At 41.2% G+C, this 17,296-nt stretch overlaps 1 protein-coding gene across 1 annotated transcript in view; it reads right to left on the bottom strand.

Annotated features, from left to right (window-relative positions):
- SAXO1 (stabilizer of axonemal microtubules 1) overlaps positions 1-7,122 on the bottom strand; it is a gene marked incomplete at its 3' end in the record, with an annotated part of 75,262 nt that extends 68,140 nt beyond the window's left edge. Inside the window, exon 1 of the mRNA XM_079789536.1 lies at positions 6,974-7,122. Within this exon, the coding sequence (XP_079645662.1) occupies positions 6,974-7,020 (47 nt within the window). The 5' untranslated portion in view covers positions 7,021-7,122. The remainder of the gene's footprint in view (positions 1-6,973) is intronic.
- Positions 7,123-17,296: the final 10,174 nt, after the last annotated feature.

The following is a 17,296-nucleotide window of genomic DNA, read 5'->3' on the forward strand; positions in this document are numbered from 1 at the left end:
CTGTATCTATCTTTTTGTTCAAGTTTATAATGTTCTTTATTATCCATAAATGAGTGAGATCATGTGGTATTTTTCTTTCATTGACTGACTTATTTCACTTAACATAATGTTCTCCAATTCCTCAGTGATTCTCTCTCATCATTGGTGTGTTCTCTCTCTCTCTCTCTCTCTCTCTCTCTCTCTCTCTCTCTCTCTTTCCCCCCCCTCCCTCCCTCCCTCTCTGAAAAGTATATTTAGCCCTAGCTGGTTTTGCTCAGTGGATAGAGCGTTGGCCCTGCAGACTGAAGGGTCCCAGGTTTGATTCCGGTCAAGGACACATGCCTGGGTTGTGGGCTTGATCCCCAGTAGGGGGCGTGCAGGAGGCAGCCAATCAATGATTCTCTCCCATCACTGATGTTTCTCTCTCTCTCTCTCTCCCTCTTTCTTCCTCTCTGAAATCAATTAAAAAAATTTTAAGTATATTTTTTAAAAAGAAAGAAAAATTATAAGAATGGAATAAAAATTAGATACTTTTAAGGAAGTACTAACAAACTACAAATCCATTCAGAAGTTCTAATTGACTAACAGACTTAAGTTGGCCTAATTCGGATAGTGTATATTTATTTTAACAGAAAAAAAGAGAAATGCTACTTCTTTTGGGAAGAAGTCTGTTTTATCTATCTTATTTTGCCTACTCAAATTCAGAGTTCACATTCGGGGATATTTAAGGGCCCCCATGCAATTTGCCTCCATGGAGCTTCTGGCATGAGCTCCCTCTTCAGGCTCAAGAGCCCATGTGGATGTGCTGTCTCCATGTCTCTAAGACCACCGGCAGCTGGTATGGGCCCCTGCAGCAGGTATGGACAACCCTGCCCCCAGCATAAGCTTTCCCTTCAGAGTTCACCGTAAAGGCCAGATCTCTCCTCCTCTCCCACCTAATCCTCACGCCTACCCGAAGAACAAGGTATTGTTCTTATCTGTTTCACAGAAAGACTCAATGACTTGCACAAGTTCACACAGTTAAAATGTGGCCAAGCCAGGATCTGGAACTGGGCAGTCTGACTCTAGCACTCACTTTCCTGATCACCCCAAGCATGTCATGTCCCCTCCTACAGCGCTCCCTGCTCCCCGCTCCCACAGTGATCTCTCCCACCTCTGAAATCCAACATCACTTATTTTATTGGTCTCATTCCTTTGAAGCTTAGTACCTTTCCCCCATGAGACATGTCCCCATCCAAGTAAACGATAAATCACCTGAAGGCCCATCGAAAATATTTTAGTACCAGTGGAGGGAAGATGCAATTAGAGCAGGGGTATTCTAAACTGATCAATTTACAGACTATAAGATTGAGTACAGGCAGTCCTCGGGTTACGTCGGACTGGACGTACATCATTTCGTGGTTACATCTCCATCTCCCGTTTATTAAAAAAAAAAAAGTTCCGTCATTTCGACGTATGTACACATGTGCTTTGTGTTTTTTATTATTTATTTACCACAAGTAAAGGTCAGGAATTGTTATCTTTCTTTTAAATTTTTGTTACTGTGTCACTTCACTACTGCTGTGCATGTGCTCCATGTGAGTGACGTAGGTGCTTATGTAGGTGGGTTCCGACTACAGCGAAAATCGCCTTATGTCACGCCGTAGGAACAGATCTCCAACGTAACCTGAGGACCTACTGTAGGTCATTTTAACTACAGTAATTTCAATTACTACTAAGTTGTTCTCTGTAATTTTATAATATCTGAAATTTAATTATACACACAACATACTCATTAGATGAAAGGCATATATGAACAATTGAACATTGATTCATATCACAAAAATGCAATCATTTTTAAGGAGATGTAATGTAACAAACACAAATTCTACAACTATATTCAATGTTAAAGTGAAAGGGATTCTCTCTTCCCCTCGGCTTCTCTCTCTGGAATCTGCTAAAGATAAAAAAGTCACCAGCAAGCATCTATTTAAAAGCTGTGCTTTTTTTTTTTTTTCCTTAATCAGAATTTATGAAGTCAATTTTATTTAAATTAAAAACAAGAATTCTTCTTGAAACATGTAATATCAAACCAATTCCTCGATTTTTTTCCTTCCTCTTAATTTGTAACAGAGACTCTAAGAAAATAAAATCTAAGGTTAAGGAAATTTCCATCAATGTGAAGAAAATATTTTCCAAAATTAAAATAACAAGTCCCTCCCTGGTTAACATAACTGATTTAAGTTGCAGATACATGGCTGCCCCTGAGATCACCTTCCTCCCCAAGCACTGTGAAGGGGCCAAATCCACATCCTTTTCAGCAATTTGCAAGTCCTCTATGGGACTACCTTTTTATGAAATGCTGTGCATACTACCAATGCTACATAAATATTTCATGATACATTAGCCAGTCCTGGAATTTCCTGCAAGATTGCATAAAGTCTTTAAAATAGTGCACTGCTCGCCGTAAAATAATCAGATATAAAAGTAAGCTATATCAATCCCTTGATTAACTACTTTTTTTTTCCACAAGAATTTCCAAAAAAAAAAAAAAAAGGGGGGGAGTGTTGCTACATTTTAATCTCAGGGGAGAGATTTGCCACTTATATTACCTTATTAAAAGGCTTTTAGAGTCATACTTTTTTTCTTACATCAGATACTATTGATCGATTGGAGGAGAACCTTCATATTGTAATCTGTAGTCAAAACTGGCCCCGTGTGACTAGAAACCAGACCACAGACTATAAATTGTAAGATCCAGCCCAGTGTCTGATACACAGGAGAAAAATGAAATTTAATTGATTGACCTAAATCGTGCCTAAATCTTAACAAAATGTGTTCCTGTGTATTAAAATGAATCTCAATACTTTAATTTCCTTATCTGTAAAATAAAAGCACTAAAGGCCACTAAGATCCCTTTCAGCTTTAAAAGCTGATTAACAGTTCACTTATCTACAGCTCCCCCAAAAACCTCCCCTCATTTCCAAGTTAGTAATTTGGGACAAGAACATCTCAGTAAACAGAAAACATCCCCCGGGAAAAATGGAGGCTAAGATTAAAGAATCAAATTTCCAAACTAAGTAATGCTTCCCCATGTTGAGGGACCCCCCAGTAAGATAATAATATGTGAGAAAGTGCTTTTAAATTTTTCAAGACACTACAGAAATGTACGGTGGTATAATACTGAAAACTGTGAAGGGTGGCATTTTTCAGTAATAGGAAATGCTGGTGGTATTCAGATATAATTGGAAATATTATTCTCTCTCATACAAAAGTAGGGTCACTCCAAACCACCAATGTAGCTCTTGTGTCAAGATAATTAAGTGGTAGAGTTTGATTTTTTAAAAACTGCTCACTTTACCATATTTCTACAACTCATGAATAGTTTTGCTCATTGGCTCTGATTGTATTGAAAAGAGATTATAACATTTTTGGTAAATTTTCAATTGCCAGATTTTGATTGTCAAGTGGAGTGTTGTTGTGGAGGGAGCCTTGAACTTGATACAGTAAAAAAAAAAAAAAAAAAAAGTCTGGTTTTTTTAAGCCAGCAAAGCTCATTAAAAATTTTTATGAGTGGTTGGAATCTTTAGATTCACATATTTGAAACATCTTCACTTTGTAATCTGTGATCTACTCCTCAAGGTATACCACTTCCTGAGTTCTTCTGGGCCCTAAACACTGACTAATTGCTCATTTTAGAAAACTTAATAAGGTAAATCTATAAAAGATTAAAGGAAAATCCAGAACTCCAAGGGTCGTTTATTTATTTTTTGGGGGGGTGGGGGGGTGGGGGGGGCGGGTTGTGTGTGTTTTGTTTTGTTTCCATTTAGGATGGTCGGGTTTAAGAGAATTGGTTGGGGAAAGGCTGCCATCTTGTGGCCAAAAGTAAAAACTTGCTCCAGAAGCACTAAGGGTTCCCAGAGTGACAGCTGCTCCTACAGAAAGAAGGAAGCCTTCCTACCTTATCCAAGCTTTCTGTGCATCCCCAGCGTCCCCACTAACAACAAAGCCTTCAAAATTAAAGTTGGAAATACATTAAAGAACTCTTTGCTCAAACAAAGCTTTAGGAGAAAGATGGGTGATAAGAGGAAGAGATGTGGGCTTCCCTCCCTCCCTGGCAGCCCCAAGAGCCTCCATTAGTTTTCAGTTCATTGCAGGAACTGAAGCCCAGAGATCAACAGACTCACTCAGAAACCCCAAGTCTCCCCTCTCCCACTGCAGGGCTCTCTCTTCTGACAAGCAGACTTCTTTCCCATGCTTTCCCTCAGGCTGGAAAAGTCAAAAATCATCGACTTCTGGAGCTTAGAAAACACCAATAAAATTCCTTTCATTCCATCCCAACCCACCTCAGAGCAGATTAGATTGGGGGGTGAGGACAACGAAGATTTCCAAATAATGAGACTCTCCATCAGTGTGACTTTCTGCAATGATGGAAATGTTCCCCGTCTGTACTGTCCAGTAGGGTAACCACTACACACACTGAACACTTGAAATGTAACCAGTGTGACCAAGGAATTAGCATTTCAATTTTTTTATTTTAATTAATTTAGATAAATTTACCACATGAGACTAGTGGCTACCCTACGGGACAGGACAGTTACAGACCTTGCCTCCCTAATCCATTCTGATATTATCACCTTCACAAACAAAAACCTATTCATTCAAAAAGATGTGTTTTGACTACTATATGGAGACCAGTGTGTATTCTGCAGCACACACACAAGAGCGGAAAATACCGTCTCTGCTTTCCAGGAGAATACAATCAAATGGGAGCGACAGCATGTAGACACGGAACTAGAGCCAAGAACACAGGGAGCGGGGACCCCTCTGATGGGGAGCTACAGGTCTGGGTTAGTGGGAGATTTGTGACTGAAAGAGGGCCTTAAAAAGGCATGCAGCAGAAGGAGGGGACACGGGCATTTTAGAGAAAGGGCAGCAAGGACAAGGAACAGAGGTGGGAGGTCATCAGGTTTGCTCAGGGGACCCCAGGAAGCCCAGTCTGACTTGAGGGGTAGTTGTATGTAAGGGACTCACGGGAAAGTCAGAAAGTTAGAACCAGTTTCCAAACATAAAACTGAGAGACCCAGGAAGGGACCAATGGAGATGTGGGTGGGCGGGGGGGGGGGGGGGGGGGCACAACTGAAAGATTTCAAAGGAGGAGGGGACCAGACTATGGAAAAGAGTAAATGTTGGAGATGAGGAAAGGTAAGAGATGACTCGAATCTTTAAACCCTGGGTGGAAGATGGTTGGCACCAGTGAAGAGGCAGATAACTGGGGGGAGTGGGACAGGTGAATGAAGGTTGTTGATGAGCTTAATGAGATAGTCAGATGGATCAACAAGCACTTTCAGAAGTGAAATGAGAGTGAAAAATAAAAATAGAGGCTGGTGGATGTGAGAGTCAAACCAAACTGCTTACTGAAACCACGGAGCAGAGGGGTAGACCCAGGAGGAGGAGGAAGGAAAGGCGAAGAGGCCTGAGGACAGACTGCCTCTGGTGGCAAACAGCCCCTTTCCAGGGAGGAAAGAGGGGCCGAGTTGGGGAGGAACATCCAGAGAAGTAAGTATACCTTCCTACAGGGACACAGGCCTGGACCTCTGCCTTCCTCACTAGATTGTCAGCTGTGCAGAAATGGAGACGATGCCATGTACTTCAGTCTCAGTGCCTACAACCGTGCAAGGTAAACCCAGTCTGAATACCTCAAGGAGGCAGGAGATGATGCAAGGGGCCCCAGAGGAGGGTGAGCCTTCGAGGTTTGGCTTCCATGGTGTGGGAAATTAGCCCTAGACTAAAACACGGTGCTGGTCCCACCTAACAAAACTGAAAAGCAAGACCCGTGCTTGTAATGTGAGCTAGTTCAGCGGTTCCCACTCCTGGGGAGTGGTCAGAATCAGCTGAAGACTGACGATTGGCCCCACCCTCAGAGAGGATGATTTAACCACCTGGGCAACAGATTGCAGTTTAAAGCTCCCCCAGGTGACTCTCGGGAGCAGCCAGAGTTGAGAACCATCCAGGGCTTCCAGAAATTAGCGCGGTTTCTAGCCCAGTATTGAGTGCCCTTTCATTCTCCTGATTGCTGGTGCGATTGTTTATATTCATGTAACACACTACAGTTAACAAGCAATTTTTGCAGATTTCAAGATGCTGACATATAGTAAACACAATCCATTAGCAGGAGCCCCATGTACATTAACTCCTTTAATGCTTAGAGAATCCTAGAGAAGTTCAGTTGCCTGCCCAAGACCCCACAGTTACTAACAGCCAGGGGAGCTGACCCCAGCGCCCACTCTGATCTGTCCCCAGACCAGCAGCTCCCAGATGTCCTGAAAAGCAGGTGGGGGGCATCTCAGACGCTGAGACACAGGCGGGAAGCCAGCTACAGAACAGTGACAAAACCCCAGGACGTGTCCCTGGGACCACCTGCCTTGGCCCAGCTTCACCCAGGCCTGGTCCTCAAGGACAGTGGACCAGGAGAGACACCCAGCAGGGCCAGGACAAGAAAGTGCAAAAATAATTTCTGTTCCTGACTCTTATTCCATGCTACGCCATCGTGGGAACAAGTTTTACAAACACCTTACACCTCTCTGACAAAGGAGCAATCATTTCTGAGTAAGAAGCTCTGTTACAATAAAGGACTCCTCTTCCCCATCCCATCCCATCCCCTTCCAAAAGCCCAACAAAAGGAGCAAGACTCATCCCCAGCTGGCCAGGGGGTTCCTAGCCTTGTCCGCTACTTCCTGGGCTGCGGGCAGGGGCAGGGGCTGGGACCCTTTGCAACCTCCGCGCAGCTCCGGAGAGAGGAACAGTGGGAGCGGCCTGACGGCCACCCTCACCAGACTGATGAAACGGGGTGCACGAATGCTGGCTCACAACACCGCCGCCCAGGACAGGCTGACACGTGGATGAATCCACCGCGATGCTGCCTGATGCAGCAGCACAGGGTCAGCGCTCAGCCTAGCTTCGCTGTCAGAAAATTCAGGCTCCAGGGCCCTCGGCCCGGACGCGGTCACCTTACCCGCAGGAGCACAGGTCGCAGATGCACTTCCTCTTCATCGGGGCCATCCGGAGGCCTGAACGTCTGCGCAGAGCATACCCCGCCGTCGCCGCCTCGGAGACCCCAACCGCCTGGACGGGGGTGCACAAGGTCTCGAGGGCCTTGGCAAAGGTTCTGGATATTTACGCCAAAGAAAACGCAAATGGCCTTTTTGCAAAATCCGGTTGTCTGTTCCCTTTCCTGAGCTGGCCTTACGCGAGAGAAGCACGGAGCGTGGGCAGCGCCAGCCCCGTGAGCTCCCCGTGCATGCACCTAGCCGCCGGCCTCTGCAGGCCCAACTGCGCCCGGAGCGGCTGGCCCGGCCCTGGAAGCCGCAGCACGGGACCCGCGGGGCCTCTGTGACGTCACCGGGGCCAGGAGGCTCGCCTCTGGTGGCCATGATGGCACAGGGGCCGTCTGTGAGGTCAGAAAGCTCCCAGCGCCTCGGCTGGCAGGCCCAGGACAAAGGCTCGTTGGAACTTGGAGAAACCTGAAGAAAAGTGAAAGACGGCCGACTTTGGGAAGCTCGTGGGTGAGCAAGTCAGCAAATGCCGTGGTCGCTTGTGCCCAAGGGCTGCCACCACATTGGGTGGCATTTTCTAGCTCTAAGGACCATAGCGTCCTTTCTCAGAGAAAGGCATCCCTTGACTTCCGGAAGGCTGGCCTTAAATACTATTTCCAGGTCTTTCTTGCGGAAATCAATGCCTTTGGCTCCACCCGTAGACCTCGCACTCTAGAGAACAAAGCGTTTCAGGGCACCTGGCCTTCGCTTTCTGGGTAGGGTGTTCAATCACTTCTCCAGGTGCTAACCATGATGGGACAGAGGGACCGTGGTTAAGTTTTAGTTGTGCATCAGAATCAGCTGGCTTGATAAAAATAAGATTGCCAGGGCTCACCGCTGAGCTTCTGATTCAGTAGGTCTGGGGTAGGAGGAGAACTTTGTATCTAACAAGCTAACAAGTGCTATTGATGCTGCTGCGACAAAAACCACACTTTAAGAAACACGGCTTTTAAGATTCCTTTGCCCTCTCTAAGGAGCCTTCCCCTAGAATATTGCAGCTTACCAGATCCTCCCGGAAGCCTCCAGCTTCCAAATCTCTAGTCTGGGACCCTCGCTTACACTGCTCTGGTAGGTTGTGTGGAATTAAACATTATGACTTCCTCGTTATAGGAAATGGGAGCTTAAAGTATTGATCATCCTTATGCTTATTTTTCTTTCCCACGCTTCCTAATGCTTCCCTTTCGTTTTAGTGAAAGAGTGTGTCAGTCGGAGGATTATTAGACTTCAGGATACTTAATATTCAGAGGTTATTGGGGGGGTGGGTGGTTCTTCCATGTTAGGCTGCAGAACAGAGGTCAGCAAACCATTGCCTGCAGGCCAATTTCAGCAGGCCACCTGTTTTTGTTTGGCCAGCAAGCTAATAATGGTTTGTATGTTTTTTAATGGTTGAAAAGCATTAAAAGGATATTACATGACAAATGAAATAATAAAATTCAAATTTCAGTATTCATAAATAAAATTTTGAATCTTGTCAAGAATTTGTGAAAATATTCCTGAATTTGCTTGTTGGCCCTCAAAAGCTAAAATGTTTACTATATGACTTTTTACAGAAAACGTTTGCCAACCCCAACTGGAGAAAGTAAAAAAGCTGGATCAGAGGGGGAGCAAGCTTACTGATTGTTCTTAAGAACAGAGGAGGGGCCCTAGCCGGTTTGGCTCAGTGGATAGAGCATTGACCTTCGGAGCAATGGGTCCCAGGTTCGATTCCAGTCAAGGGCACATAACTAGGTTGCAGGATCCTCCCCAGCCCTGGTTGGGGCGTGTGCAGGAGGCAACCAATCAATGTGTTTCTCTCACATAGATATTTCTGTCTTCCCTCTCTCTCTTCCACTCTCTCTAAAAATCAATGGAAAAATATCCTTGGGTGAGAATTAAAAAAAAAGAAAAGAACAGTGGAGAGTGAAGCTGCTCCTTGCCTAAAGGGGAGGATGGAAACCTGGTGGACAAGATGGCGAGGTGGGAGCTAGTGGAAGGCAAGGCAAAGCATGAATACAGTTCTACCCACTGCCAGGGAGCATCAGTCACATGGCCCTTACAGAGGAACTACAGTACTGAGCACCAGCCTTCTCTTGGCAGCTGACTAAACATTCTCCATGAATCTTCCAGAAGAAGGATGTCCTATTCATGCCCCTAGACTTTGATGAGAACCACCCCCAATCAAACTGCTCTTGTGGATAGCAGCCTTGTCAACAACCCATGAGACTCCCAACTTCTCTCATCCCTGCCCTCAACAGAGGGTGGAGATTTCGAAAGACAAAGGTGGTGTGGATAGATAAGCCTCAACACTAATTTATCATGGGTATTTCTGTAGAGCTGGTGCTAGGCAGGACAACTCCCCCTGCCACCCTCGTTACACTTACTGCCCATGTTTTTTTAGTTCTAGCCAACTCTAACTCATTTAAACACCTCTCTCTGTTCCAAAGTGTCCTTACCTATATAAAATTTAATGTCACTTGCTATGCATTATATACTCTGCTACTTTCCCATAAGCTCTCTTAAAATTAACATAAATCTATCAGACCCATATTACAAGTAAGAACACTGAACCTAGGAGGTAAACTCACTCAAGATGACATAGCTAGCCCTAGCCAGTGTTAGAGTGGTTAGAGTGTCAACCCATGCACTGAAGGGTCTTGGGTTCAATTCCCAGTCAAGGGCACATACCTGGGTTTCAGGTTCAATCCCTGGCCCCAGTTGGGGCTTGTGTAGGAGGCAACCAATCAATGTGTCTCTTTCATATAGATGTTTCTCTCTCTCTCTTTCTGCCCTTTCCACTGTCTCTAAAAAATCAATGGGGAAAAAAAATATTCTTGGATGAGAATTAACAAAAACAAAACATAAAAAAGATGATATAGCTATTAAATATGAGAGCTGGGATTCAGACTTCCCCAGGTCTTTCTTTTCAAACTGTTCCACCCAAGAAAAAAGACAAAGAAAGAATAAATAGGTAAGCTGGAGATCTTAAAGACCACTACAAATAGTATTTGATCTTAAAATTTTACATTTACTTCTCTATATGGCCATCTTTATTTACTATTTTCCCCAAAATCTTTTCATAAAATTTATACTCTGTGAAACTACACCATTTTTATTCTGTGGCCTTATAACCTACCCAACCCCAAACTCATTGCTATATACTATCCGAAAATCTACTCTTTGTAGAAAATTGTTGAAAATCTATAGTTACTCCTCTCAGCATAAAGCACTTTAGCAAAACACTGTCTTTTTAGCATCCTTAACTATATTTTAGATTGCTAAACTTCATTGGCACCAACCGAAGACTAGCCCATCATAATACACAAACTGGACCTCTACCATTTGACCATTCATTTATTCCACAAACACCCTCAGAGGAGCCAGGGTACTGAAGGATGGAGACAAGGACAGTGCCCTCATGCAACTTAATCTAGAGGGAGAAGCAGATGACCAAAATATTGCCAAAGTGTATAACTATAAACTATTGTATCAAGAAGGAAAAATAAGGAACAAGTGAATCCTATCAAATATTTGAGGAATAAATAATACCAATCCTATGCATACTCTTTCAGAAAATAGAGAAGGAAAACTTCCCAATTCATCCTATGAGGCAAGAATGAATTCCAAAACCAGACAAAATTGTCACACAAAAACTACAGATCAATATCTCTCATGAATATAAATATAAAAATCCTTTTTAAATACTAGTAAACTGAAACCAACAACATATAAGAAGGATTATATGCCATGACCAAGAGAGGTTTATCCCAGGAATACAAGGTTGTTTTGACATTGGAAGATCAATTAATGTAATACACCACACCAATAGAATAAAAGACAACAGATATTTCATCTTCTCAATAGATATAGAAAAGGCATTTGACACAATCCAGTGCTCATTCTTGATAAAAATCCTCAAGAAATTAATAAAAGAGGGGAATTTCCTCAACCTGAAAAAGGCATTAACAAAAAAACTACAATTGCCATCATGCTTAGTAATAAGACTGAAGGCTTCTCTCCTGATGTAAGGAAATAGACCAGATGTCTTTTCTCACCATTTCTACTCAGCACCCTACTGGAGGTTATCACCAGTCGAGTAAAAAACAAAAATTAAAGTCATCCAGATTAAAAAGGAAAAAGTAAAACTGCATTTACAGATAACATAACACTCTATGTAGAAAATACTAAACTGTATTTGCAGATGACATGATCCTATATGTAAAAAATCCTAAAAATTCTTTTTTTTTTAAAGCTATAAGAAACAAGTTAAGCAAGGCTGCAGGAGATAAGATCAATTGAATTTCTATATACTAGCAACAAACAATCCAAAATTTACATTAATAAAACAATTTGATTCACAATAGCATCAAAATGATTAAAACATGTGGAAATAAATTTAACCCTATAAGTGCAAGACTTTTATTGTGAAAGCTACAAACCATTGCTGAGATAAATTCAGATCTAAATGAATTGCGAGAGATATCATGTGCATAGATCAAAATATGCAATATTGTTAAAAAGGAGATTCTCCCCAAACTGATTTATAGATTCAATGCGATACCTATCAAAATCCCTGCAGACGTTTAAAATAGAAATTGGCATGCTTATTCTAAAATTTTATATAGAAAGTCAAAGGACCTAGAATAGCCAGATAATTCTGAAAAAGAACAAAGAGGATTTAAAATACCCAATTTCTGTACATCATCAAAATTATAACTAAGTTAATCAAGACAGTATGATATTGACTAATGAAAGACATATAAATCAAGGAACAGAATGGAGAGTTCATAACTCTTACAGTTATGGTCTACTGATTTCCAAAAAAGGTAACAAGGCCATTCAATGAGGAAAGGATGGTCTTTCAATAATGCTGAGATAATTGGACATCCATATGCAGGGAAAAAAGAAAACTTATACCATGACATCACTTCATACAAAAATTAACTAAAAAATTCATCACACACTGCCCAGTGGGTGTGGCTCAGTGGTTGAGCATTGACCTATGAACCAGGAGATCACAGTTCCATTCCTAGTCAGGGCATGTGCCCAGGTTGAGGGTTCAGTCCCCAGTAGGGGATGTGCAGGAGGCAGATGATCAATGATTCTCATCATTGATGTTTCTATCTCTCTCTCTCTGAAACAAACAAAAACATTTTTTAAATGTTTCACACACTTAAATGTAAAACCTAAAATTATAAAATATTTAGATGAAAGCAAATAACTAAATCTTTGTGACAGTTAGACATAGTCTATAAAACTAATAATAATTTACTCTTCAAAAGATCCTGTTAAGAGAATGAAAAGGTAAGTACAGACTGGGAGAAATACTTGCAAATCACTTACCTGATAAAGAACTTGTATCCAGAATATACAAAGAACTTTTACAGCTCGTAATAACACAACCCAATTTTAAAAAAGCAAGAGATTTCACCAAAGAAAATATATGAATGCCAATAAACACATGAAAAGATGCTTGTGCAGAAAAGGGTTAATATAGCAAGCCTGAAACCGCTATCCTTGGAAAGCCCTGCTTGCAAGGATTGCCCTTGGCTAAGAACTTGAATTTGGGGAGAGTTCCGGCCATTCCCCGATAATAATGGCTCACTGTGCCTAAACTGTTCAAGCAATGTGGTTTATACTGACCACCTACTTTCCTTCTGGGAACCTGGAATTCTGGTACATGCTAGGTAAATGGTGCCGGTGTGGCCAGCCCCCAATAAAAACCCTGGGCCATGAGTCCCTAATGAGATTTCCTTGTAGACATTTCACACGTGTTGTCACAACTCATTGCTTGGGAGAATTAAGCACATCCTGTGTGATTTCACTGGGAAAGAACTTTTGGAAACCTGTGGCTGTTTTCCTCCAGACTTCACCCCATTTGCCTTTTCCCTTTGCTGCTTTTGCTATGAGTCCTTTCACTGTAATAAATCAAAGCCATTAGTATGACAACATACTGAGTCCTTTGAATCCTCCTAACAAATCACTGAGCCTGGGGGTGGTCTTCAAGACCCCCAACAAAATGCATGACATTAATAATCATTAAGGATATGTAAATCACAACCATAATGAGACTCCCCTTCATATTCATTAGAATGCTATCAGTCAACATTGTTGCCAAGGATGTGAATAAAGTGGAACTCTCATACATTGCTGATAAGAGTGTAAAATGGTACAGCTGCTTTAGAAAATAGTTTGACAATTTCTTAAAAAGTTAAACATATACTTACCAGATGACCCAGCAATTCCACTCATAGGTATTTACCCAAAAGATATGAAAACATATGTCCACACAAAAACTTTAACATGAACATTCATAGAAGCATTATTCCTAATAGCATAAAAACTGGAAATAATCCCAATTTCCATTAGCTGGTGAATGAACAAACAAAATACAGTAGTGTATGGAATACTATTCAGCAAAAATAATTGGAATGTTAATACATGCTATAATATGGATGAACCTCAAAAACCTTATGCTAAGAGAAAGAAGCAAATTTTTTTAACTATATATTGTATGATTCCGCTTACATGAAATTTCTAAAGAAGGCAAATTAATAGAGACAGAAAGTAGAACAGTAACTGCCTAGGTCTCAGGGTGGGAGCAGAGACTGGTGGCAAACAAAGGCAAGGGAACTTCTTTATTTTTTAATATATTTTTATTGATTTCAGAGAGGAAGGGAGAGGGAGAGAGAGATAGAAACATCAATGATGAGAGAGAATCAATGATCGGCTGCCTACACGTCCCACTCTGGGAGTCCAGCCCGCAACCCAGGTATGTGCCCCTGACCGGAATCAAAGCTGGGACCCTTCAGTTCACAGGCCAATGCTCTATCCACTGAGCCAAACCAGCTAGGGCAGGAACTTTTGGGGGTGGCAGAAATATTCTAAAACTGAGCTGTAGTAATGGAATATACACTTATATACATAGATGGATTTTATAGTGTGCAAATTATACCTCAATAAAGCATTTTTAAGTTAAAAAAATTCCTTGCAAATAGTAACCCTTGGTATCATTATCAGAATATCACTTCGTTTTGAATAATTTAAGTCAAGATTTCTCTCATTTCCAAAAAAGGTGGTAGATTGAACACATGAATTTATCTTTCTCCAAAATTCCACTAAAATGAGAGTAATGGGATGAGAGTGTAAGGACAAAGACAGGATATGAGATAATAACATCAAATTTGGGGAAGCCAAAAAGCACAAGGAAGAATGCTATTCACTTAGCTGACATAAGAAAGCTGAATCCTGAGCCAGCAGTAGGAAAGCCAGAAATAAGCATTATTTTTGGGACAGAACCTCCAGAATATTTATGAATTGGCAACATCAGTGGCATAAAGATTGCTTGAAGGATTGTTTCAAACTGATTTTATGAGGCCAGCATCACCTTGATAGCAAAGCCAGATAGGTACCACAAAAAGAAAAGAAAAAAGAAAATTAACAGATACAAAAGTCCATAATAAAATAGTAACAAACCAAATTTAACAACACATCAAAAAGATTATATACCATGACCAACTGCAATTTATCCCTGGAGTGCAATGTTGTTTTAATGTATTCAAATCAATGTGATTTACCACACTAACAGACTGAAAGATAAAAACCACAGGATCATCTCGATACAGAAAAAAAAAAACATTTGACAAAGTTAATATCCACTCATGATAAAACTCTCAGTAAAATAGGTATAAAAGAAAATTTCCTCAAAACAATATAAGCCATTTATGAAAAACCACAGCTAACATCAATGGGAAAAACTGAAAGCTTTTTCTCTAAGATCCAGAAGAATGAAAGGTTGCCCATTCTTGTCACTCCTATTCAACATAGTACTAGAAAAACTAGCAAAAGCAATCAGACAAAAAAAATAAAAAGCATCCAAGTTAGAAAGGAAAAGTAAAATTATCACTGTTTACAGATTACATGCTCCTATATATAGAAAACTATAAAACGCCCCCCTAAAAAAAATACTGTTAGAATTAAAAAACAAATTCAGTAATATTTCAGGATACAAAAAAAATCAACCTACAAAAATCAGTGTGCTTCTATATGCCAACAACAATCTATCTGAAAAGGAACTCAAGAATACAATCCCATTTATGATAATATCAAAAAGAATAAAATACTTAGGAATAAATTTAAGCAAGGAGGTGAAAGATCTGTACATTGAAAGCTATAAACCAATGATGAAAGAAACTGAAGATAAAACAAATGAATGGAAAGATATCCTATGTTCACGGATTGGAAGAATTAATATTGTTTAAATGTCCGTATTACCCAAAACCATTTACCGATTAAATGCAATCCTTATCATAATGCTAATGACATTTTTCATAGAAATAGAAAAAAATAACTCTAAAATCTGCATGGGACCTCAAAAGTCCCTGAATAGCCAAAGCAATCTTAAGAACAGAGTCGAAAGCATCACAGTTTCTTATCTCAAATTATATTGCAAAGCTATAGTAATCAAACAAGTATGGTACTGGCATAAAAACAGACTTATGGAACAGTGTAGACAGTCCAAAAATAAAACCAAGAGTATATGAGCAACTAATTTTCAACAGAGGCCAAGAATACACAATGGAGAAAGAGCAGTCTCTTTAATAAATGATGTTGAGAAAACTGGACAGCCACATGCAAAAGAATGAAATTGAACCTCTGCATTACACTATACACAAAATCAACTCAAGATGAATTAAAAGACTTGAACATAAGACCTGAAACCATAAAACTCCTGGAAGAAAGCATAAGAAAAAAGCTCCTTGATACTGGGAAATGTTTTTCTGGATATGACACTAAAAATAAAAAATAAACAAGTGGGACTATATCAACCTAAAAAGCTTCTCACAGCAAAGGAAACCATCAACAAAGTGAAAAGGCAACCTATTGAATGGGAGAAAACATTTGCAAGTCATTTGTGTGATAAAGGTTAATATCCAAAATACATAACTCACTAGAAAAAAATCAGATAAAAAAATGGGCAGAGAAACTGAATAGACATTTTTATAATGGAGACATACAAATGGCCAACAGATTCATGAAAAGATGTTCAACATCACTATCAGGGAAAGGCAAATCAAAACTACAATCATAGTGCTCACTTCAGCAGCACATATACTAAAATTAGAATGACACAGAGATTAGCACGGCTCCTGCGGAAGGATGACATGCAAATTTGTGAAGCGTTCCATATTTATAGAAAAAAAAACTACAATGATATATCACCTGTTAGAATGCCTATCATCAAAAAGATAAGAGAAGCCCTAGCCGGTTTGGCTCAGTGGATAGAGCATCAGCCTGTGGACTGAAGGGTCCCAGATTCAATTCTGGCCAAGGGCATATGCCTGGGTTGCGGGCTCGATCCCCAGTAGGGGATGTGCAGCTGATCAATGATTCTCTCTCATCATTGATGTTTCTCTCTCTCTCCCTTCCTCTCTAAAATCAATAAAAATATATTTTTTTAAAAAAAAAAAAGATAAGAGAACGTGTTGGTGAGGATGTGGATAAAAGTTAATCCTTGTGCACTGTTGGTAAGAATGTAAACTGGTGCAGCCTCTGTGACAAACAATATGGTGTTTCCTTAAAAAATTAAAAATATAGTGCAGTGAAGGAATGGGGGTGGGGGTCTGGTGTGGGGTGAAGAGAGTCAATGGGGAATAAAACGGGACATCTGTAATAGTTTCGACAATAAAAATCTTTTTTAAAAATTAAATATAGAACTACCATATGACTCAGCAGTCCCACTTCTGGGCATATATTCAAAGAAAACAAAATCACTATCTTAATAAAATAATTGTAACACCCTCATCCCATGATCACAGGTAGGGTCCCTAGCAGCTGCTGGCTGCTGGCCAGGGCCTCCCTTCCATGGCTGCCAGCTACCCACCGAGGCCTTCCTTCATTCCGCACTGCCCCCTGGTGGTCAGCACACGTCATAGCAAGTGATCGAACTCCTGGTTGGTCGAACTCCGAGGGGACACTTTGCATATTAGGCTTTTATATATATAGACTAGAAACCCGTTGCACGAAGTTTCGTGCAATAGACTTTCACCTGGCTGCCGGCAGCAGTTTTCCGCCAGCAGCAGTTTTCCTCTGGCCACCCGCCGATCAGAGCGCCTCCCGCCAGCGCGATCGGCTACCCCGAGAGGAACTCCCATCCGGGAGGCGCTCCGATCGGCGGGTGGCCAGAGGAAAACTGGTGCTGGTGGAAAACTGCTGCCAGCAGCCACGCAATCGGCCACCACCAGTGTCTTCCGTCGGCCCCATGGGTC

The sequence above is a fragment of the Cnephaeus nilssonii genome (genome assembly GCF_951640355.1).
Source record: "Cnephaeus nilssonii genome assembly, chromosome: 14".
Taxonomy (NCBI): Eukaryota; Metazoa; Chordata; class Mammalia; order Chiroptera; family Vespertilionidae; genus Cnephaeus; species Cnephaeus nilssonii.